The sequence below is a fragment of the Ochotona curzoniae genome, unplaced genomic scaffold, assembly GCF_017591425.1.
Source record: "Ochotona curzoniae isolate NIBS_2020 unplaced genomic scaffold, NIBS_Ocur_1.0 scaffold_4701, whole genome shotgun sequence".
Lineage (NCBI taxonomy): Eukaryota > Metazoa > Chordata > Mammalia > Lagomorpha > Ochotonidae > Ochotona > Ochotona curzoniae.
Genome location: NW_024467122.1, coordinates 70,609,481 through 70,631,933, shown reverse-complemented (window position 1 = coordinate 70,631,933; position 22,453 = coordinate 70,609,481). Strand labels below are relative to the sequence as shown.

The following is a 22,453-nucleotide window of genomic DNA, read 5'->3' as shown; positions in this document are numbered from 1 at the left end:
ACCGTCATGGAACTGGACAGATGTCATTCTCTAACAGTTCCAGCGCCAAAGCCTCAGGTCCCCGGCCAGCCTGACAGCAGCTAAGGCTAACAGGGCGCTTCTCCAGAAGGATTCCTGGTCAAGTTGTCATCCCCAGAGAACCTTCCTGCTGGTTGGCTGAGCTTCCTCGGGAGAAGCCGCTGGCACAAAACGCCCAGGCCGCCTCATGAAAAGGCTGTCTGTTGAGCAGCAGGCCTGGGAGGCTGCAGCCAGCCCCTCCTCCCCCGCACCCCCTCCTGGCTTTTTGTGGAGAGAGCTGACTGTCGGCTGCAAAGTTTCGAACCAAGCTGTGAACACGCTCCCTTCCTTCCTGCATTTTTAAAAGATTTATTTTATTTTTAATGGAAAGTCAGATTTCTAAGGCACCACCATCGGGGAGACAACTGGGGCCTAGAACAGGTTTCCCAGCTCAAGGCTGAAGAAGTCCCCTTTGCACCACCTCTGGCTCCCTGGGGGCAGGAATCTGCCCACCTGCCCAAATCAACAGTGCATTTGCATACTTCCCATCACCACCACCACTGCTACCACCAGCAACGAAAGAAACTCAAGAAACACCAAACGGATTGAACAATGACTGTAATGCAATTGACTAGGATCATTAAGGGAATGGCTCATCTCTGAAGGCAGAGCCTGTGATGGGAACTTATATTTGGCCCCCCCCAAAAACCATGTGTATCAAGACAACAGTAGAGGGGCTGGCGTGATGGGTCAACTGGCTAATCCCCTACCTATAAGCACCAGCATCCCATATGGGCACTGGTTTGTGTCCCGGCAACCCCACTTCTCATTTAGCTCCCTGCTTGTGGTCTGGGAAAGCAGCTGAGGACGGCCCAAAGCCTTGGGGCCCTGTACCCATGTGGGAGATCCAGAAGAGGCTCCTGGCTCCTGGTTTTGGATCAGCCCAGCTCTGGCCGTTGCAGAAACTTGGAGAGTGAAACAACAGACAGAAGATTGATCTCTTTCTCTCTCTTTCTGTAAATTTGCTTTTCCAATAAAAATAAATTAAAAAAAGAGAGAGAGAGAGCAAGAAAGGAGTCAAAACTGTGATCTGCTAGCCCTGCCCTGCAGAGCAACAAAGCCCAGCTGATGGTTCTGTTTTCTCATGACTGCAGTTAAAACATATAGCAAGAAAGAAAGACGAAACCAGCCCAGAGGCCATTTAGGGAGATCCCTGGATCAAAACCCTTCTGTGAGTAGGGCTAGTTCACCCTCCTCCCAACGGTAACCACTTCCCACATGAACCCCAGGAAGGCGGCCATGCAGCCCACAAGAGAGAGAGACATGCGACCACACTTCCCTCTTACAAACAGGCGCCGGCGAACATCTGAGACCACAGGTCCACAGCTATGGTTTACACAAAGGGGCGGGGGGCACCCTGGCGCAGCTGTTGAGGGGGGCCTCCCATCTCCTCCACACACATGCCTAAGCTCCCTCCAGTGAGAGGTGAATCTGCACCATTCCCTGCAGAATGGAAGCTGATCCACAAGACCAGCTTCACAGGAGGACAAGGCTGGGGTTTCATGCCCAGGCTCATCTGGCCACTACTCCCCGGAACTGAACAAGTATCTAGGAAAGCAGCTGGTTGGGTCAGAGTGGGGAGGGTTCCAGACCACTCGGGACAGACTACAGATGGGGTAGGTGGGCTGTCCCTCCACATCCACCCTGCCAGACCCCACCTTCTGGATCAGTAAGTGGTGGCAGATTTTTTTTTTTCTTTTTCTTTCTTTCTTTTTCTTTCTTTTCTTTTGCACCATCAATGCCCAAACTGCCACTCTTTTGATCACACAAAGCAGGCAAGGCAGACAAGCCTCAAACCACACATCTCCTGGCTCCCAGAGCATCTAGGAACGTGAACAGGAGGCCTAGAGACAGGCTCTGCTTTCTCTCAATGCCAATGAAAAGAGTGCCTGCGAGCAGTGAAGTTAGGGATGAGCAAGATCTGGGCCAAAGCGGCAAAAGGCCACAGGAGCCGGCGGTACTTGGATAAGAACCACCCGCACTTGTAAGATGTTCCTTTCTCCCCACATCCAACAAGTGAGACATGCCAGGACACCCAAAAGGATTTCACATAGGGTGTGCAAGCTGGAATGCCCTCCTAAGGCCCATGAAGACAGTCACCCCAAGGGGAGGCAACCCAGGGCACTCAGCCCTGCCCCCCCACCCCACCCCACCAGCAAGTTTCTCTCGCATCTACCTCTTGTCAGCAGAGTTCTGAGTGGCCCTGAAACAACCCTAGCCCAGTCCGCAAGCCCTGAGGGTACCCTCTGTGCCTCCTTCCTCCACTCTCCGGCTAGATACCTCTTCCAGGATGGGTACCAGGCACCCAGCTGTGAGAGGCTCCGAGCTTACTGACATCCCAGCTTCCCCACTGGTCTCTGCACGCCACAAGGACAGCGCTGGCCTCTTACAGTGTGGCCAGCACAGGCTCAGAGATCAGCCAAGTGTCAGAAAAAGGGAAAGTGCGATCAACTGCAACTCAGGAAATGCTACTAAGCAGGGGCAGACACCAAACCCTAGCAGTTCAGACACCTGAATCCCCTGTGGGATGCTGCTGGCTCCTGACTCCAGCTCCCCGCTAACACAGGTCCTAGAAGGAGGCAGCAGTGATGGCTCACAGGGTTGGAGTCCCACCACCCACGTGGGAGACTTTAGTTTCCAGCTCCCAGGTGCTGCCTGGCCTAGGGCCAGCTGTTGTGGGGAGTTAGTCAACATATCAGAGCGCCTCTCTCTCTCCTTTCTCTCCCTCTGCTTCTCAAACTTAAAAAAAAAAAAAAAGCATTACATCACACCAAATACTGTAAGAAGTCTAAAGAACTAGCCTGGGTCCTTTAAGTCGATCACATGCTGTTTCTGTCATGTGTGACGCTAGTCAATGGCAGGGTCAGGAGAAGCAGCCCTTCCCTTCCTCTGGAAGCACCTGCTTAAACAGGGCCATGTCTCAGCATGGCTTAGCGATGGACGATTCCTCACACCTCCTGAGGCCTGGACCCTCTTGCTCCAGGCCTCCTGGGGAAGAAAACACATCATGTCCAGCCTTACAGGATGGCCTGGCAGCCCCCATGACCCCAGGGCTGCTCCGTTCCCATGCCTTACCAGTGAACCAGAACGTAAGTTACAAATACTCGGTGCCCCTTCTCAGCCCCACACATGCCTCTTGGTGTCTGTGGGGGAACAAAAGGGGAACTGCATCTTGTTCTATTTATAAGATCTCGTAGAGTCTCAAAAGCTGACAACCAGAGGCTCATGGTGAAGAGTGGAGGTCCAAGCAGGTGGCCAGCTGGGTCTGTGAGCGCACACAGCTTTCCTCCACCTCTCACCACTCCTCCGAGTCACCTGGGCTGCTCTACTCAGAGCTTGGTAGTTATGGTTAACTCGGGAGAGCTTAGAGAACACAAGCCCTGCTCCAGAATCCCAGCAAATGAGCTGGGGTTGGGGGAAGGTTTTGACAACTGTGGAAACAAACCAGGAGGAGGAGGGGGACTGGACAGGAAGTAGTGGGGCAGGGCAGCGGGGAGCCACGGAGCTACCCTGGGGAGAGGGGGTCACTTGGGGCCACGTGCTCACTTCCCGGGGCCTGGCGTGATCTGTGCCTCCAGCACAATCAAAGAGAAAGCAAAGAAAGGCCAACCTGCTGGTATTTTTAATCCTTTCCTCCAAGCTTTCCAAAGTTTTCCTGCAGAAGGATCCACTACAGCTTCAGCCCTCCCAGCCAGAAGCAACTTACAGGTCTTGGCTAAAATGGGGGGAAGGCAAGCTGGGAGGAGCGGACAGGAGCGGGCACCCCAGAAGTCTCTGCTCTTGGCCACCAAGTGTCAGCCAAGTTGCACTGGGCCCCGGGGCTTCAGCTGGGGTTCAGAGCCAGATGACAGTGCAGACGTTTAAGAACCAGGTTCTACCCCATCACCATCACCTTACGCTCCCCCCATCTCTCACCACAGCCCTTGCCCTCTAAGTACCACCAGCACATGCTCCCCAATTCCCACACTATGGTCCACAAAACATTAGGGAAGTCTCCTACAGGCTTAAAACCTCGAGGTATAGGCCTGGCGTGGTTGCCTAGCGGCTAAAGTCCTTGCCTTGAACGCACCAGGATTCCATGTGAATGCTGGTTTATATTCCAGTCAGCCCCACTTCCCATCCAGCTCCCTGCTTGTGGCCTGAGAAAGCAGTCAAGGATGGCCCAAGGCATTGGGACCCTGCACCCGCGTGGGAGACTTGGAAGAAGCCTCAGATCGGCTCAGCTCCAGCAGTTGCCATCACTTGAGGAGTGAATCATCGGACAGGAGATCTTCCTCTGTCTTTCCTTCTCTCTGTATATCTGACTTTGCAATGAAAACAAACAAATATTTTAAATATATACATACATTAAAAAAAAAAAACCTCATGAAGCCCAGGAGCTTAAACAGGGCCTGTACCTGAAGAGCAGCAAACACGGCAATTCCACAGCCCCCTGCCTACACTGGCGCATCCCTTTTTTCCTGTCTTCTTGGTCAGGTGATATGATTACAAGGATGGGGGAGGGAGATGCAAGCAGACTCTTTCCCCAGGTTTAGGCCCCACTTTCCAGCTGTAGCTGTTAAGAACACTGGCCTTTTTTTTTTTTTTTTTTCCATTCATCGGAATTGCTTTGATGGCAAATCCTGAGTGTCTGGGTCCCAGTGAGGGGGAACATTGAGGAGAAGAGCCACCTCCACTCTTCACCATGAGCCTTGAAGCAACTCCCCTAAGTTACCCAGGCCTGGCTTCCCTGGTTGACACGGACATCAGTATACTGGCATTTCTGATGAGGACAAGACAGGCAGCTCCAGAACAGGTCACTGGAGTTCAGATTCCTGCTCCGCCCCTGATCCCTCCAAGCTGCCTGCTCTGTGACTGTGGAATCCAAGCTGTCCTACCACCCGAGGTCCCGTGGCTCACCCACTCTGATGTCTGCCATGCAGCAGGCCCCCAGCCCAGGCAGCACGCACCAGGATCACTCCCTATGAAAAGGCTCTAGTGGTGTGCTAAAAGTGAGCATGGCTGACCAAACCATCTTCTAACTCAAATTCTTGGCCAGAGCTAGAAGCAATAGCTTGCTCAAGCGTCCAAGGCAAGGCACTGGAGGAGTACATACACCCAAAATTAATTTTTTTGCTCAACTGCATGTAGGATACATGCTTTGTTCTAAAGCAAAGCCCTGGGTACCAAACTGGGAAGCCACAGCTCTGACTCCATCAGCAGCAGACATAAGTGTTACCATCACAAACGTAAAGAACTAGTGCAGGGTCGGTGTTGTGGTACAGTAGGCTCCAGTATCCCATCTGGGGAGTCAGTTCATGGCCTGGTTGCTCCACTCCTGATCCAGCTTTGTGCTAATGCACCTGGGAAGGCAGAGCAGTTAACAAGTGCCTGGGCTCCTGCCACTCACGTGAAAGACCTGGATGGATTCCCAGGCTCCTGGCTCTGACCTGGCCCATCTCTGGTCATTGCAGTCATTTGGAGAGAATCAGTGAATGAAAATAATCTCTCTTTCTTGTTCCGTGTTACTTCGCCTTTCAAACAAATATTTTTTAAACCCTATCAATTTCAATGAACAATGAATTAACTCTAAAGAGAAAGTGAATTGTACTCCCTTTCTGAAGTACCCATGATTTTGTTTGCTCTCCATGACAAAGTGGACATTGATGTAAATAAATGATTTTACCCTCTCTCACACACAAAAAAATATATATACAGGCTGATTTTAATATTCTCTATCACTCTATGAATCTGTAACTGGGAATGCAGGCCTTTTTACAGATAGCAGTACCATCTAGAATTGGAAAGCCCGGCCAAGATGATCAATGAAGAAATTTAAAACACTGACCTGGGATGCCCCAGAGGTACCAGACCCACTCTCCAGGCCATTGCCTGGGGGCCTAGATCCCTGCATGGAACCCATCAGCACACCACTGAGTTCCTAGTGGTGCTGGTACCACGCTTCCCTGGCTACATACCTGAACACTCAGCTCCTAGAGCCCCTGCTCTCCACCAGCCATGTCTTCTTTCCAGCCTGACAGCCTGGACTAGACATCGCCTAGAGCTGTGCACCTGGCAGTGTGAGGGAGACAGCTCTGACCTGAATAAACCAGCACCCGAGAGCCAAGGGCCGGAAACGCAACAGGGCTAGGGCTGGGCCAGTGGCTTGTGCCCTGCCATTCCACTGCTCAAAAGTCTGCTGGACACTTCCAGAACAAGGTCCAGCACCCAGCTGGGCTGGCCAGGCTGTCTGGAACATCCTCCTCCCAACTCCTCTCCAGCCACTCCCCCTCCCACACTCTGGCCACCCTGCCCATCCCGCTTTGCCCAGACACCACTCCATACCCACGCTCCCATGCATCCCGCAGGGCCCTGCTCCCTCCACAACACAGGGTTCCACAGTGTCCCCCTTTGAGCAGTCCAGAGTCAGGACGTCATGTTTCTCTATCCCCTATGGCCCAGCACAAAGCCAGGGCTCCACTCAGGACACCCATGAATGAAGCATATTCAGTGGTTAGCTATCTGCTCCACTTTTTGGGCAGGCAGCTATACCATGTGGCACCTTGTCCCCCATGACCTGATTGAATTCATTCTGGCCCATGTTCAAGGTGACAGCCATCCATGCCTGTGGAGCTCTCCACAAGCCTTACAATGGGTTGCCCACCCTGGGGCCTGGGTTTCAGGGCTGTCCCTACCACTGATAGGACAATGCATAGAAGAGACCTGGCTTCCAGAGGCTCCCAGAGCAAGGAGACCTAGAAAACCTACTGTCATACTGAACAGAGAAGGGCCAGGGACACACAGTTAACCAGATGGTTCCCTCATTCTTGCTGCCAAACATCTGCAAGTCCAGATTTCTGTGCAGAATTCTCTGGCTCCTCATTTCCCAGTCACAGGTGGAGGCTCAAGGACAACTTTCAATCTCTACTCCCCCCCTGTATCACTCCTAACACACACATCCAGGGGCCTCCTACACATAGATCCCTACAGACCAGAGCATGGATGCACCTGCCAAACCACAGCCCCCACATCCTGCCTCGGGTGGATGCGCCTGAGGACTTTGGAAGCAGGCTCAAGGCCCTAGGGCAGGAACTGGAAGCAGTTTTGTCTAGTCTAGAAAGAGACTGGACAGACTTGATCCTTGGCCCTAGTGACTCCTAGTCAGGAAGGTGGAGCTAGGGGTTGGGGTGGGGAGGGGAGAGCTGCTCTAAGCAGAGCTAAGGGCCACAGAGTCCACTGGCCCTGCCCTGGTCATTCCACAAACCATGAATTTCTGAAGCTGGCCTGCTAAAGGTGCTGCTTCAGGGAAAGCCGGAACTGCCTTGTCATCAGACCTTAAAAAGAAAAAAAAAAAAAAAAACAGAGAAAAAAAAAAAAACCACCAGCAACAATAAACACCACACAGAGGTGGTGGTAGCTGCAGCAGTGGGCGGGTGCTATCAGTGACAAGCTGGTGAGTCAAGACCGTTTTTCTGCTTCAAGGGCTTTTCCCTCCCCCACCCCAGGAGCACTGATTCATCCCGAGTTTGTTTTCAGTACTATTATTTTTAGTCAGCTAAACAATGTTTAAAATGATGGTAGGGAAGGCGAGAGGAGGAGGCAAGAGCCAGCTAAGAATATGAATTCTCTCTCCCAGCCAGCCAGCTCACTTGGCTCCACATCAGCAGGTGGCAGAGTGGCTGGGGAGGGGGGAGAGGTGCTCCCCAGGGAGATGTACTGAAAACAGGTCCTTCCCCTGTACACACTGAGGCTCTCCGAACAGTGCTCCCTGGGAGTGGAGGGTGTGGGGATTGATTGGCAGCTATCACCAGGAAGTATCAGATACCACCCAACAAATTTCTCCCCTAAGAGGGAAAATGAGGGACTGGTGCTATGGCCTTTGTTGGCATCCCATATGGGTGCAGGTTCGAGTCCCAGCTGTTCCTCTTCCAACCCAGCTCCCCTTGCTAATCCACCTGGGGAAAGCAACACAAGATGATCCAGGTGTTTGCTACACCTGTGCCCACATGCGAGACTTGAAGAAGCTCCTGGCTCCCGACCCTGGCTGTTGTGGCCATTTGGGGGAGAGAACCAGCAGATGCAAGAACTGTGTGTTTGTGTGTGTGTGTGCATGTGTGTAACTGCCTTCCTAGTAAATAATCTTTAAGACAAATAGCCATCGAAGAAATCTATCATCTATTGTTTGAATGGTCTGGCTTTTATGTTTAAAAAGTGGGGGAGGAGGAGGCAAGATTCACTGAGCGTCTTCTATCGGCTGTCCACTACAAACATTTGTCAAATCCTTCCTCTATGTTATCCACACAATTAAGCAGGTGGTCCCATCCCCATTTTTCTAGGTAAGGAAACTGGGGCTTGGTCAGTTGACCAAATAAACACACCTAAGAACACCATATAACTAACCAAATTCAAAAACCCTTCTAGGGATGGGCATTGTAGCAGAGCTAAGCCAGTGCTTGGAATACCAGCATCCCAGGTTCAAGTCCCAGCCAGTCTATACTTCCAATCCAGCATCCTGGAAGGTAATAGATAATGGCTCAAGTACCTGGGCCCCTGCCAGCCACGTGGGAGACCCAGATGGGATTCCTGGCTCCTCATTTTAACCTGGCCCAGCCCTTGCAACCCTTGCTGTTATGGGAACTACAGGAGTAAACTAGCAGATGGAAGATCTCTCTGTGTGTCTATCATTCTGCCTTTCAAGCAGATGAATACAAATAAATACACATTAAAAATAAAGCCCCCTATTGGGCCAGGTGGCGTGGCCTAGCAGCTAAAGTCCTCTCCTTGAATGCGCCAGGATCCCATATGGGTGCCGGTTCTAATCCCGGCAGCTCCACTTCCCATCCAGCTCCCTGCTTGTGGCCTGGGAAAGCAGTCGAGGACGGCCCAAAGCCTTGGGCCCTGCACCCAAGTGGGAGACCTGGAAGAAGTTCCTGGATCCTGGCTTCAGATCGGCATAGCATTGGCCGTTGCGCTCACTTGGGGTGTGGATCACTGGACAGAAGATCTTCCTTTCTGTCTCTCCTCCTCTCTGTATATACCTGACTTTCCAATAGATAAATAAATCTTTAAAAAAAAAATAGTAAAGGCCCTCCTCCCCCCGCTCCCTGTGCACTGCCCTCCCCAGGTAATACCTAGAGAGCACATCTGGTAGAGATAAAGCATCACACAGGAAACGCAAAAGGCAGCAGAACAAACCTGAATACCAAAACCTCCATTCCACACAAGGAAGGAGCACACATGGAGAGTCCAGTGCCCGGCAGAAGACGAGAAAGTTTACAGCCACAGAGATTAGAAGCAAAGGAGGGGGGAAAAACATCCCAATTCCATCATCGTTGTCTGCTCTCAACCACTTGTAACTACTCAAAAAGTCCTTGCTGAATCCATGACTCCATCTTTGGGCTGAGCCCAGAGGTGATTTTTTAAGGAAAAAATGCCTTTTGGCATTTTTGAGCTGTGACAGCGTAAAAACAGACCTTTAAAACACATACACCCAAAACGCATTACTATTTTCAAAAGTCCAGTATAAAAAAAAAAAAAAAAAAAAGGCAGTGACAGCTCGAAGTTACAGCTTGGCTTAGCAGCTTGTGAGGCAAACTCAGCGAAAGGACCAGGGTTGTAACTCTGTTATTCTGCCCGTTTCAAAGGCAAACTCGGACACAATGTTTCCTAAACAATACTCAAGTCTTAAACTCCCCCACAAAGCCAAAACAACCCAGATGTCAGCAGGGGGGAGCCTTGTGATCCAAAAAAAAAGAAAGAAAAAGGATTTTGGAGGAAATTCAACTGGTCACTTCCTAGCTTGAGTTTACACGTGTACCGCCCAGGCTGCCTGACAAACGGCCCCTATCTTTATATAGACGCATGAAAATAAATAAAGGAAGCTTCCTGGGCAAACTCTGACTTAGGAGCCAACATTTTCCACAGGTATCTCCTAGCGTGCCTACCTCTTCCATTTAACCATTTTTAGGCACTTGTGGTCATTAGTTTAAGTAAACTTCCTGCTCCATGAATAACCAAAAATGGCAACAAAAGAAAAATTGCTTACTGCATCTCAAAAAAAAAAAAAAAAAGGCACTCAGCTTTTTTTATATGCTGTTGTAGTAAAAATTTCACTGATTTTGGAAGGGTAAGAAAGAGGCAACAAGGGGGGTGGATACCAGGAGGGGAAGGAGATAAGACTGAATTATGTTTTGTTTTTTTTTTATTATTATTATTTGAAAAGCAGAGTAACGGAAGAGGCAGCGACAAAAAGAAACAGAGGGACCAGCTTACTGATTCAGTTCCCTAATTTACTGCAATGGCCACAAGGTGGATAACAATGGCCCAAACACAAGGCCCATCTTTTCCTGCTGTCCCAGGCACATTAGCAGGGAACTGGACCAGAAGCAGAGCAGCCAGGATTTGAACCTGGGAGATGCTGGCATCACAAGTAACGGCTTAATCCGCTGTGCTACCATGCCAGGCCCAGGAGTGACAGTTTTACTACTTTCATTTACACAAATTGTTATCAGGTTGATAGAGTCTTGGGACAGAATTAAGAGGATCTGTGATATGCAAAATAGGAGGTCCTAAAGGCTTGTATGGAAAACCAATTCAGAGCCAGAAAGGCCTGCATCTGAGTTTATCTGGCCCATTTCCCTATGGAAAACATCTGAGCCCAGCTAAGCAAAGTGACTTGCCAGAGGTCACACAGCTAATCAGAAACAGAGCTGGGTCTCCACTCAGCTCTGTTGACTGCTGCCTCCACAATCACCCTGCAGCCCTGTTGATTAGTCATTTTTCTTTGACAGCAATTGTGTCACTCCAGGAACATCAGTCCACAACAGAATCAGCCGAACGTCCTCATGATTACGCTCCTCACATGTTTGCATGTGTTTTCATGTTCAACTGGGTGTCTCTGCCCAAACCCTGTGCCCAGGTGCCACCATGGCAGGCTGCATTTGACAGAAAATCAACAGCAAGTGGAGCGTGGGCTGCAGAGTGGTTACTCGGCAAACTGTCCATTAAACAAAACAAAGAACAATGTCACACACACACACACACACACACACACAGCTTTGTCAGGATTTGCTAAACTAGAGCATCAAGGGACTGAGGATTTTTTAGCATTTACAAATCAGCTGCACCGGAAACACATACAGCATTCTTATCCCAGCCGAGAACCCATGTTTAACATGCAGTGGACCTTGGTGAGGGAAGGAAGGGAGGGGAGAGCATCGGCCTTGTGCACTGTTTGGTCTGGGGCACCAGCACAGGGATTTCCAGCTGGCAGACGTCTGAAGGCAAGCAGCTGAGTGCATTGCCCACATTCTCTGGGAGTCTTCTCTGAAGCCTGAAATAGTTAGAAGCCAAACTTCTGTGGGGTCTGCGAGTGTGACTACTTTCAACTGTTTCCATGAAGCACTGCACTTAAACTTGGGGGCGCTGAAGGCACCGTGGGCCAGAGCTTAGCCAACACTCGCCCAGCTATTAGTGTCTGTGAAAGGCTGGTAAACAGCTCAAGCCCCCCACCCCAGGTGATCTCAGAGAGTTGAGTTTCCAGGCTGTTCCAAAGCTACTGGCTGTGGATATGGGGAAGTAAGTGTGTGGCTTCTTAGTTTGGTTTTGAATTGGTCCAGATCACCAGAGAGACACAGGGCAGTTAATCAGGGCCATCCCTGAGCTTGGTCAGCTGCAAAAGGGGCCTTCCCACCAAGGAGAACCTACAGCCTAAGATGGTGGAAAGCCAAGGTCATGGGAACCAAGTCCAATTCCACGGAACAGCAAGTCCTGCTGGGTTCTGTTTATTTCAGAGAGGAACACACGCAGAAGAATGGCTGAGTCGTACATCAAACAGCATTAAAAATCTCCTAATAAATTAACGAGTGGAAACGAATGGTCCCTCAGTTCATTAAATCACGTTAATTTTATTTCCATTATGATAACGCAGCCTTCATGAGTTAAGATTACTAAACCAATATTTATTTTTGAAAATCTCACTTTAATTGGATTCCTGATGTGATAAGCTTGAATCAAATTCTCTAGGTTTCATCAACTTTTTGAATTTCTCAACAGAACTAAATGAATTGCTGTATTCCTAGTATTTGAACTGTCATTGAAAACTTTCTCTCCTAGCAAGGACTTTGAAAAATACTGGAAGTTGGTATGTCAGTTGAGAAGCTCCAGCTCAAAGGGATTTATGCTTAGAAGCATTAACTCAGGCAAGACAACTTGGAAATTCTAAGCAACCCCACGCATCCACTGGTTAGCGACCCTGCCACTTGTGTTCCAAGCTAATAGCCCTAAACTTCCTCCCTCACGGGAACCTGAATTTCAGGTTTGTGATACGATACAACTTTTTTTTTTTGTTTCATTTTGTGTTTTAACTTCAAAGCGAAAATGCTTTACAGCGGAGCCAACTACAACACCTGGGTGAGAGGTCCAGGTAACAGATTCACCAGCGTGTAGTTAGGCAAAGCGGATGAAGACAGCCCTCACTCCCGCAGATCGCCACCCAAGTGCCAGGAAGGCTCTCATCCTCACGTTGAGTGCCAGAAACTTCTTTTGGATTCCAACTTTTGTTCCTTTCTTGGTTTTCTGCCACACATCGGCCTGCCTCTTCTCTCTACCTCCTCCCATGGTTAACTCTCCCTGTACTGATGCACAAGGCATACGTCCCTTGCTGTACTTGTGGGCAAATCCATCTCGCACTCTGGATGGTGGGAGACAGTGCTCCCTGCCAAGGACAGGTGCCAGGCGGGGTCTCTGCAACAGGTACCCAAGAACGAGTGAGTTCACACAACAACAAAGAGAGGATAGAGATGGAAGGCTAAACACAGCGCTCATGTGCATCAAGCTCCCTGGTTTACCAAACATGTCCACATTTGCACAACATCCTGATAACACAGGTGTAGACACAAAGGTGCTGAAACAGGAAGTGAATTCTCATATCCACCCAGGCAGGAAAAGGGCAGATACACCACCTGACTTCTATGCTTCCCTCCACATTGCCCAGGGGGTAAAAAACAAACAAAAATCCTTTCCAACACAGTGAAAATAAAAGTTTATGATATTTAAAAGATGCATTGGAGTCCTTCCTCCCCTAAAAATTACTTTCTGCTAAACCTTCTATTGGCTGGTTAAAAGAAAGAAAAATTAGTAGTTAAACATTCAAATAAAAAGATATTTAGTTCTCAGGAAAAAATGAGCTAAAAGATGGGTTTTTGGTGTAGAACATTTTGAACTGCTTTTTCAGAATGCCCCTGCCATTTATTTATTTATTTATTATTTTCCTTTTTCAAGATCTGATTTGAAAGGCAGAGTGACAGAGGCAGCTCTTGCAACTGCTGGCTTGCTCCTTACTTATGTTTGCAACAATCATTGCTGAGCCAGGCCAAAACCAAAAGGGGCCTGGAACTCTACCCAGGCATTGCCTGTGGACAGCACAGGCCCAAGGACTTGGGCCATCATCCACCACCTTCGCCAGGCACTTTAGTAGGAAATGGGATAGGCAAATGGAACAGCCAGGGCTCAAACCAGCACACCACTGTGGAATGCTGGTGTCACTAGCAGTGGCTTAACCCAATGCCCTACAACGGCAGTCCCCCAGAACCATCCTGTGGACCCTGAATTGGCCTGAATTGTTCCTCTTCGCAGACAGGGACCTTCTCCTTAGCACAACATCTCCCCAGGTGCCTGTAATATTGACTCAGACATGGGAGGAGCCCTGTAGATATCCCTGAATCAACAAAACCCAACCCCGAAGCATCTGACGGGGAACTGGGAGCACCAGGCTATGTGCAAGATGCAGGGGCCCCAGCAATTACCTCCCAGGTGCCAGCAACAAGCTCCCCAGTTCCCAAGGACAAGCCCCGTCTATCCTGCTTCCAGGTTCAGCCCCACCTGCAGCAGCTGCCCATGTTCCTGCAGGGCCATCTCCTTCCCAAGACCCTCATCAAGGCTAACAGAGTAAGAGCAGAAGGGAGACCCCCTGACTCTACCCACGACCCAGAAGCCAGGAAGGGGCTTGTTTACAAGGACCATCTCCGAATGTCATGCTCTGAGTAGTGGCTGCTATAGGCAAGAAGTAGAAGTGAAGACATACAGGGAAGGAAAGGGAACTCTCCTGAGCCTTGGGGACTAGACTGCCCCAAAGCCTGAGAAAGGTGAGGCTTTTTCTCCCCCAGGGTGAGTAAAGTCTGGACTTGAGGTGAGGTGTGATGTGCAGGGACCACATTTGGCCCTGTCCTTCCCGGGGAGTGGGTAAGTTGGCCCAAGCTCTGGCAACTTTTATTTCTGCATCCTGGGCATCCATGAGCTTGCTCATGTCAGCTCTCCTGATCAGCTCCCAGAGAGACACAAGCACATGGCCTCATCCCTCAGGAACAGCTGCCAAGGCGCCCAGGGCTGTGCCTGTCACAATCCCCTGAGACCCCAGGCCCTAGGGTTCTCAGGCACCCTCAGGGCCCTGTCCCCTTACACAGTGGGAAAATCTCCTTGGTCTCCTTCCCTAAGCCCCAGTTCCCAGTGGTGATGTGGGAGATGGCAGATGATGAATCAACAAATAATGCGGGGACAGTGCTGTGCACAGCCTAGCAGACACGCAGCTCTCACGAGCACGAGGGCCAGCTAGTCGCCTCCCCGGGACACGGCCTTTGGTGTTCCGCTCATGACCAAAACAGCAGCAGCTGCTGCCAAGACAGACAAGGTGACCCAGAGGCATGGGCACCAAATCCAGGGATGGAAATGCGTTTTGTTTGCATCTCCCCCAAGCAGGTGGGAAAAGATGCAAAATAAGACCTTCTCCAGCCAGGGAGACACATTCTGGAGCTAATCAAGCCAGGAAAAATCACTCTCCTACCCCTCCCCAGTAGGCCAGAGGATGGGGGAGGGGGAGAAAGCATTGGCTGACTTCATTCAAGTAGCCAAAGGGGTCACCGGCCTCCTGCCACATCATGAAACTTTGGAAAAGGCAGGCCCTCACTGTCTCACCAACAAGGAAAATAAGGCCTGGAAAAAAAAAAAGAACCCCCTTTCTGGCAGACACCCACCCCAGCTCACAGGACCCCAGCATTCCACTAGGAGCAAGTTTAGAGCCTCCCAAGGAAGACCACGGTGGCACAGGTTGGCAGATACTGCAAGTTTATTTGGCCCAAGCCCTGTCCTCTCTGAGCTGGCCTGCTCAACTCCTTAACGAGATCACCTCAATCCCAGCTGCCTTCTCTATTTTCCAGGAGCGACTTTCTCCTTTGGAGGGCCCAATAAAACCAGACCACGAGGGCTTTGTAAACTGTGCAACGTTTTCCACAGCTTTCCAATGCTTTCCCACTATGATCCCTCCCCCATTGTGTCCATGCATAAAGCACGTGTCCTCAATGCACCCAGGGAACACACAAGGCACACAGCTGTGACAGGCTCTCTCACCGCAAAGACGAGCAGGTCAGGACACCCGTCCTACCTTCAGGGCGCCCACCCAAGGACTTAAAAAAAAAAATCACACATCAAAGAGATATGACCAGGCCCCAAGTTTCCAAGCGCTCTTAACCACACCACAGCACCTCCTGTGAAACCCACGCTGGCTTCCCCACCGCTCATCTAGAGTCCTTCCTCTATACAAGCAACTCTCTGCTCCATCTAGCTCGTTAAAGAAGGGGGGAAAAAGAAACTCAGTATTTCTTAAGGCAGCCCTGCCACCATCTGCACCATTTATTTTGCAGGGAAGGCCTGCCCCCAGCTCACAGATGTTGCTTTGTGCCCGCCTGCCACAGCTGGCAGCCCTTGCACAGCTGCCCCAGCAGGTGGCCAAGGATGGAGTCCACCCCTGCCCAGAAGCGAGGCTGACAATGCTAAGAGACCACTCCTCATTCCTCTGCAGCCTCGGACACCCCCAAAGGCGCCCGATCGCACGCGCACAAGTAAGCTTTATCCCTTGATTCAGAAGCTGACTTCAAAGAAGAGAAGTTAGAGACCCAGGCCCCCTCCCCCTCGGGGGGTTGGAAGGGAAGCGCTCCGCTCACCACTACTCCCAATTCCCCAGCAGGTACAGCTGAGCTCTGGAAGGCTCTGAGATATGCACAAGTCACTGACCCTACTGTATCAGCCATCTGTGAGCTCCCGCCAGACCCGGCTAGCCCGACGCGGGCATAAAGGAGGTCCCGACAGATGGCAAAGCGCTTTCAGAGTGCGGGCTCTATAGGAATGTGAGGGCGGCCGGGAGGCCCACTCTGGGGTGGGTTTTTTCTGAGGCACTCCGGCCCCGCTCTGTTCCCGCGTTCACCTGCAATGTCTGGGACTAGAAGAGGGACACACACAGGGTGACGTATGGGGAGAGGGGAGTTGCGTGGGTGGGAGAAGGCCTCCCAACACACACACCCGTGTCCTGCCACTTGTATGTCCCGATTCCAAGTCACAGCACTGCGCAGCAACTGAAGTGCGTGCGTGCAAAGGGGGTGGGGGTGGCGGGAGCCTGGCACCACCCGGTCTAAAAATACTCGATAAAAATGCTAATCCTGAAGGCAAAGAAAGAACCAAGAAGGAATCTGTCCATCACGCGCGGCTCCGGCTGCGCACCCACCACCCCAGCTGTACCGACTGCATTCCAGCAGAGGCGGAAAGACGCGGGGAGGAGAGCTGGGGGGTGGGGGGGGCGGGGAGGGGAGAGGACCGGATCGCAGCGAAGAATGGCAGCGACACCTCGGCGGGCGAGCGCGGGCCGCGGGGGCGGGAGGCGCTGGCGGGGGAGGGGCTCCGGCCGGCGGAGCCGAACAAAGCCTCAACTTCTACTCCGCAGCTCCCCGGAGGTGGGGGGGGGGGCAATCCCAGCAGCACCCCCTCCCTGTCCCCCCAACTCTTTCCGGGAGGTGGAAAACGAAGGTGCGGTCTGGAAGCGAAGAGTGCCGCGTGGAAGCCTTGCGCTCCCAGCAAAGGTTTTGTTTGGGGGTCCTCCTCCGCACCTCCACCTCTTTTCCTTTCCCGGGCGTGCTCGCGATCCCCACCCGCGATCCCCGGGTCGCCAACCCTGCTTGGGTCGCCACGGCCGCGCCATGGGAGCCTGGGCCCGGCGCGCCCCCCTGGACCCCCACCTGGGGATGGTGATGCACTTGGTGTTGACGTTCTGCGTGGTGATGGCCTTCTCCAGCTCATCCAGCTGTCCCGTCTTCTTCAGCTTCTTGACCAAGCTCTTGACCGCCTTCTCGCACCACTTCTCCTCCTGCCCGTTCTGTTCACCCTTCTTCCAGCCCAGCAGGCGTTTCACGATCGGTGGGGTGAAAGGCAGGATGGACGACATGGCTGGGGAGGGCACGAGGACAGCGAGGAGGCGCCCCTGGCGGGGCAAGACTCGGCAGGACACCGAGGGGCGCAAAGCCGGGAGCGCGAGCGAAGCCGGCTGCGGCCGCCCCAAACTTCGCCTCAACTCGGGCCAACTTGCCCCCTGGCGCCGGGCGCCAGGCCGCGGCGCTGCAAGCCTGCTGGGGCTCGACGCGCGGCCTCTGCGCGCTGAGCGGCTCTCACGGGCTGGAGAAGGACGATCCGGCGGACGAGCTAGGCGGGCGGCAGTGGCGCTGGATCGGGGAAGGCCCCGGGCGTGGGGTGGAGGCGGAGGCCGCGAGGCTCGCAGTGGCAACAGAAAGTTTGGGTTTCCGCACGGGGTAGCTGTTTGGGTGCCGCCTCCGAGAAGGAAAGTCCAACCCCCAGCCAAACTTTGCTCGCCTCGCTCGCTTTGATGCGCAGATCCCTCCGCCTCTGCGGCCTCGCCTCCCCGACTCCCCCCTTCTGCTCCTTCTCCTCCTCCTCCTCCTCCTTCTCCCGGCGCGCTCGCTCCCTCGTTCGTTCTCGTTCGCTGGCTCGTTGGGCCGGCCCGGGGCGTGCGCCGCGCTCCCGCCCGCTCCCAGTCTATGTTTCATGCAAATCCCCGCGCAGCCGGCCTGCCAGGCTCTGTCACCGCCCCCTCGCCACCGGGGCTCCCCGCCTCCTCCCCCGCGCCCTGTCGCCTCCTCCCGCCCCGGGCGTCCTGCCCGGCCCTGCTCGGCTGAGGGCGCTCGGCCTTCCCCCCACCCCCGACGTCCCAACCCACCCACCGCCCACCGCCCCGCACCAAGCGCTCCCACGTGGGCGACCCGATGCGGCCACGGGCCTGGCGGGGCTGGAGCGCGCGGTACCCAGCTCTGGCCAGGCCCGAAGTGGGAACGGGCTGGAAGAGGAAGTCGAGGGGAACAACCGGCCACAGAGGCCACAGGCTCTGGAGGCACCGAGCTCGGTTACAGTCGCGGGTTGGACGGGGTTAAGGCTCAGAGCAAGGGAGCTGCCGTCCGACCCTGTAGGGACCCGGGGCTGGAGGCCCTGTGGTTAGGAGCCTTGGCAGCTCCGACGCCCCGGGGGCTGCTTTCGTTTTCTTGTGTCGGTGAGCTCGACTGTGTGCGGAGGAGGAGCAGCGAGAGGGGAAAGAGGGGGGGATCCCACACTCGGGTGACAACTGGACCGTGCTGAAGCAGGGAGCGTCCCTGGAGCCTCGTGAACCAAGTGCTCCGCAGAAAAGGGGGCGTCGGTAGACATCTGTTGAGACCGTGAAGGAATGAATGGGGGGCGCTTTAGATGGAAAAGTTACGCTCCAGGGTGTTACCTAATCACAGAACGATGGGAAATTCGAAACCCAATAAATAGAAAAAGGGTTTTGTCTCTAAAGCAAAAAGCCATCCCCCCTCCCTTTCTTCCCCACCCCGCACACCAGCGGTGAGTGCTTGGGCAGAATTTGTACTCCGAGAGCCTGGGCGGGAAGCCTGGAGACCACGCCCCCAACTTGAGTAACGGGGGCGGGAGGGGGGGAGCCTATAGCTTTTCTCTCGTCTTCCTCCCTCTCCGCAGTAGAACCCTCTGGAGTTACCCCTGGGCTTTCTCTGACCAGGGCCTCCCCCTTCAGGCTACCCTGGTGTCTAAGGTCTTTGTTTGTTTTTAACAGCAGGAAACCCCCAGTGGTGAGAAAGAAGTTATCTACAAACCCTCAAGCTGGTGGGAAGTGACAAAGCCCTGTGAGGTGTGGCCCAATCCACAAAGTCAGCCCCAGAGCTGCAGGGGCCCCTGCCTGGCTCCAAGTAGGGGCCTGGGTCCTGGGCTGCCTGCTTGCCTGCTGCTGCTGCTGCTGCGAGCTAAATGCTCCAGGCCCTCCCCTCCTTTGACTCCATCCCTAGTGGAACTTGAAGGAAGGAGACCTGCCCCCCCCGCCCCCCAACCAAGCACCAGTCGCTGGGGCTTACAAGCCTCTGTCTGTGCCTGCTCCTTCGTAACCCACAGGGACAGGACAAATGGCAGTGGGCACACATACACTGCCTTGCTTCTTTCCAGGTGGCCAACACTGCTGCCTGCCGAGTTGACCTTCACCGTGGCCCTGAGAGGGGGAGATGTGACCTAGTTGGGATTTGAGCTCAGTGCCCAGCAAAGGGTCTGTTTTGCCAATTTGCCATGGCACCCAGCTGCCTCAGGGAGCTACAGCAGGCAAAATGACATCCTGGATGGGACTTTGGCAAGGGAGAGAGAGAGAGAGAGAGAGAGAGAGAGAGAGAGAGAGAGAGAGAACAACAACAACAAAGAAAGAAGGAAAGGAAGAGAAATTCTCGACTTAGCACACTAGGTGAAATGTTTGCTTCCTTGCAACCTGGGATTAGAAGTAGCTTCCCTGTCAGCCTCAGGGCGGGGCCCCAGGCCCCACTGCTAATGCGGTGAAGAGCAGTGGCCTTGAGAGAGCTGAACTGGACAGGCCTCGGTGGAGCACCTCCACCATGCAGCCCTCCCACGTGGCTCTGAGAACTCCAGGAGAGAAGATGAAGTTCCCTAGCTTTGAACTCATTGTGCAGATGGGGCACCCAGGAGGAGGAAGGGGGAGATGACAGCCACCACGTGCCAACCAGTGGAACGCTCCTTTGAACCTGAATTTCCAAACAAGCAAGTCCAGCTGTCAAGAGGCAGCCAAAGAAAGTAAAGCGAACCGCAGGCTGCATCTGCACTGGCCCTGGCTCTTTCCCTCACCCTCAGGGCATCCCATGCTTTCTCTGACACCGGTGCATCCTGAAAAAAAAAAAAAAACGCTATATTTTTTCTGACGCCAGCCCTGCATTGTACACAGAAAGGGTCATCTAGTGAAGGGGCCAACGTGGATTATGCGGGAGGTAGGTAGCCCAAGAAAGATTGGAGGATTCAGTGTAGTGAAAGGGCTGGTGTTGTGGCATAGCGAGGTTAAGCTGCATCTTGAAACACCGCCATCCCATATGGGTGTCAGTTCAAGTCCCTGCTGCTCTATTTCTCATCCAGCTTCCTGCTGGTGGCCTGAAAAAGCAGGAGAGGATGGCTCAAGTGCTTGGGCCCCTGCCACCCAACATGGGAGACCCAGAAATAACATCTTTTCTTGGCTTCCTCCTGGCTCAGCCCCAGCCATTGCAGCTGTTCAGGGAGTGGACCAGAAGATGGAAGATCCCCCTCTCCCTTTTAAATAAATACATACATAAATAAATCTTATTATTTGGAAAAAATGCAGTGCAAAGGGCAAGGTCTGTTCACTTTTCCTGGAGAAGCAGCGGCCGGCACTAAGTGTAATGCATGCCTGCTTTCCCAGGCTTCCTTCCCGTGTTGGTCTGCAGGGAGTAAAACAGTGCCCAACCCCATGCATGAGTTTATCAAGTGCTGTTTCTGGGCTGATTCTGCTTCCTCTGGTCTCAGTCCTTCTATACGAAGAGCTGGGGGAATTAAACCCAGGGTCAGCCAGCCCCCAGGAAGGAGCAGAGTGTGCAAGACCCCACCTGCCGTCTGGACTTTGGATGGGGAGTGGGTGGACAGTTCCAAACGGCTCCTGCTCTGCTGTCCTGCAGCCCAGCTGGACCTGCTTGCACAGCGGTTATCCTTGGAAGAGAGGCCTTAGCTCAGGCAGTTCTGCATCATGATGAGTGCAAAGTTCAGAACAGGTGGCATGGGGTGGGGCGGGATGGGGCCTGGCTTCCTGTCAGGGACCAGCCTCATAAACAGGATTGGCCAGAGGGTTTTCCTGTACTCATGAGTGGCTCCCACGTGAAAGGCTGGGAAGGAACAACTCCTGATTTCCATTTGGACTCTTTTCTCATCCATTGAGCCACACATGGGATTTCTAGAAGGAGCACAGAGGTTGCTCTGTCTTCAGTGTCCACAGAAACCACCATCTCTTAAAGGGAAGTGGCTTGCACTGTACAGGGCAGGACCAGAACCTGCCTGCGAGTGCTTCTGCCAGAGAGAGATCCTCCATCCACCATCAGGTGACAGATGTAGCTTGGGAGGCCCCTTGCACATGGGGGCTGTCCTGCAGCACCATACGGACTTGGGTTGGACTTCCAGCTCTGCTGCTGAGCAGGTGCCTGCACTTTTTTGTGTGTCTATTTCCTCATCCATACAGTGTGCATGCTAATCAACCTGCTTCATAGGACTGCTGCCTGACAAACAAGCTGCATGGAGAGCTTGACAACACAAGCCTACAGTGTTTTCTCAATGTACTGGATATGGTTGCTGCTCACCACAGAAACCAATGCACATGTGAGCTACAAAGAGTTCTGTGTGCACTAAATAAACAGAGGAATGTTACAGACTGTCGAGAAGGAACATAGGAAGTCACAGAGCAGAATGAATACATAATATCTATGTTCCAGAATTACATATACACAAAACAGCTGTTTGCATTTTGAAATATGTCATGCAGACTAGAAGATACAGCTGAACTGCTGCACACATATTGGGATGACTATTGTTTTAAAAAAGGGGAGGGGACAAGTGTTGGAGGTAATGTGAAGATATTGGCACCCTCCCTCATGGGGCTGGCATGGAAGTACCCAGGACAAAGTCACTACTTGTGGTGCCAGCGTCCCACATTGGGGTGTTGCTTTGAGTCTCAGCAGCTCCACTTCTGATTGGCAGCCCCCTGCTAATGTGTCTGGGAAGGTAGTGGAGGACGGTCCAAATGCTTGGGCCCCTGCCACTCTGCCATCCAATCCTGGATGGAGTTCCTAGCTCCTGGCCTAGCCCTGGCTATTATGGCCATTTGGGAAGTAAACCAGTAGATGGAAGATTTCATTCTTACTCTCTCTGTCTCTCCCTTCCTCTCTGTCATTTTGCCTCTCAAATTAACATAAAATTTTTTGAAAATGAAAAGAAATGTGTACCTTTGCACATTGCTGATCAGAATGTGAATTGGTGCTGGCATGATGGGATGGTAGTGGCTTCAGACCACAGCATCAACTTGCCATGAGGCCCAGTGGTTCCACTCCTGGGTGTGTGAAAGCAACGACACAGAGAGCTGCTCCTTTATAGCAGCATTCTTCACAGTGGACAGTGTGTGTTCCCATATGAATGGATACGTACCATGTAGTTTACATACAGTGTAGTAGCAGTCATGATATGTGATGGGGTATGGGTGGACTTGAAGGCCTTG

General features: G+C 52.6%; 1 protein-coding gene across 3 annotated transcripts in view; it reads right to left on the bottom strand.

Moving 5' to 3' along the window:
• SMAD3 (SMAD family member 3) overlaps window positions 1-17,779 on the bottom strand; it is a 109,162-nt gene extending 91,383 nt beyond the window's left edge. Inside the window, exon 1 of one of the 3 annotated variants that reach the window (XM_040968994.1) lies at window positions 17,097-17,779. In XM_040968994.1, coding sequence (XP_040824928.1) covers window positions 17,097-17,302 — 206 coding nt within the window. In that variant the 5' untranslated portion in view covers window positions 17,303-17,779. The remainder of the gene's footprint in view (window positions 1-17,096) is intronic. The other 2 variants (XM_040968995.1, XM_040968993.1) reach the window with 2 other exon arrangements.
• Between the last annotated feature and the right edge of the window lie 4,674 nt (window positions 17,780-22,453).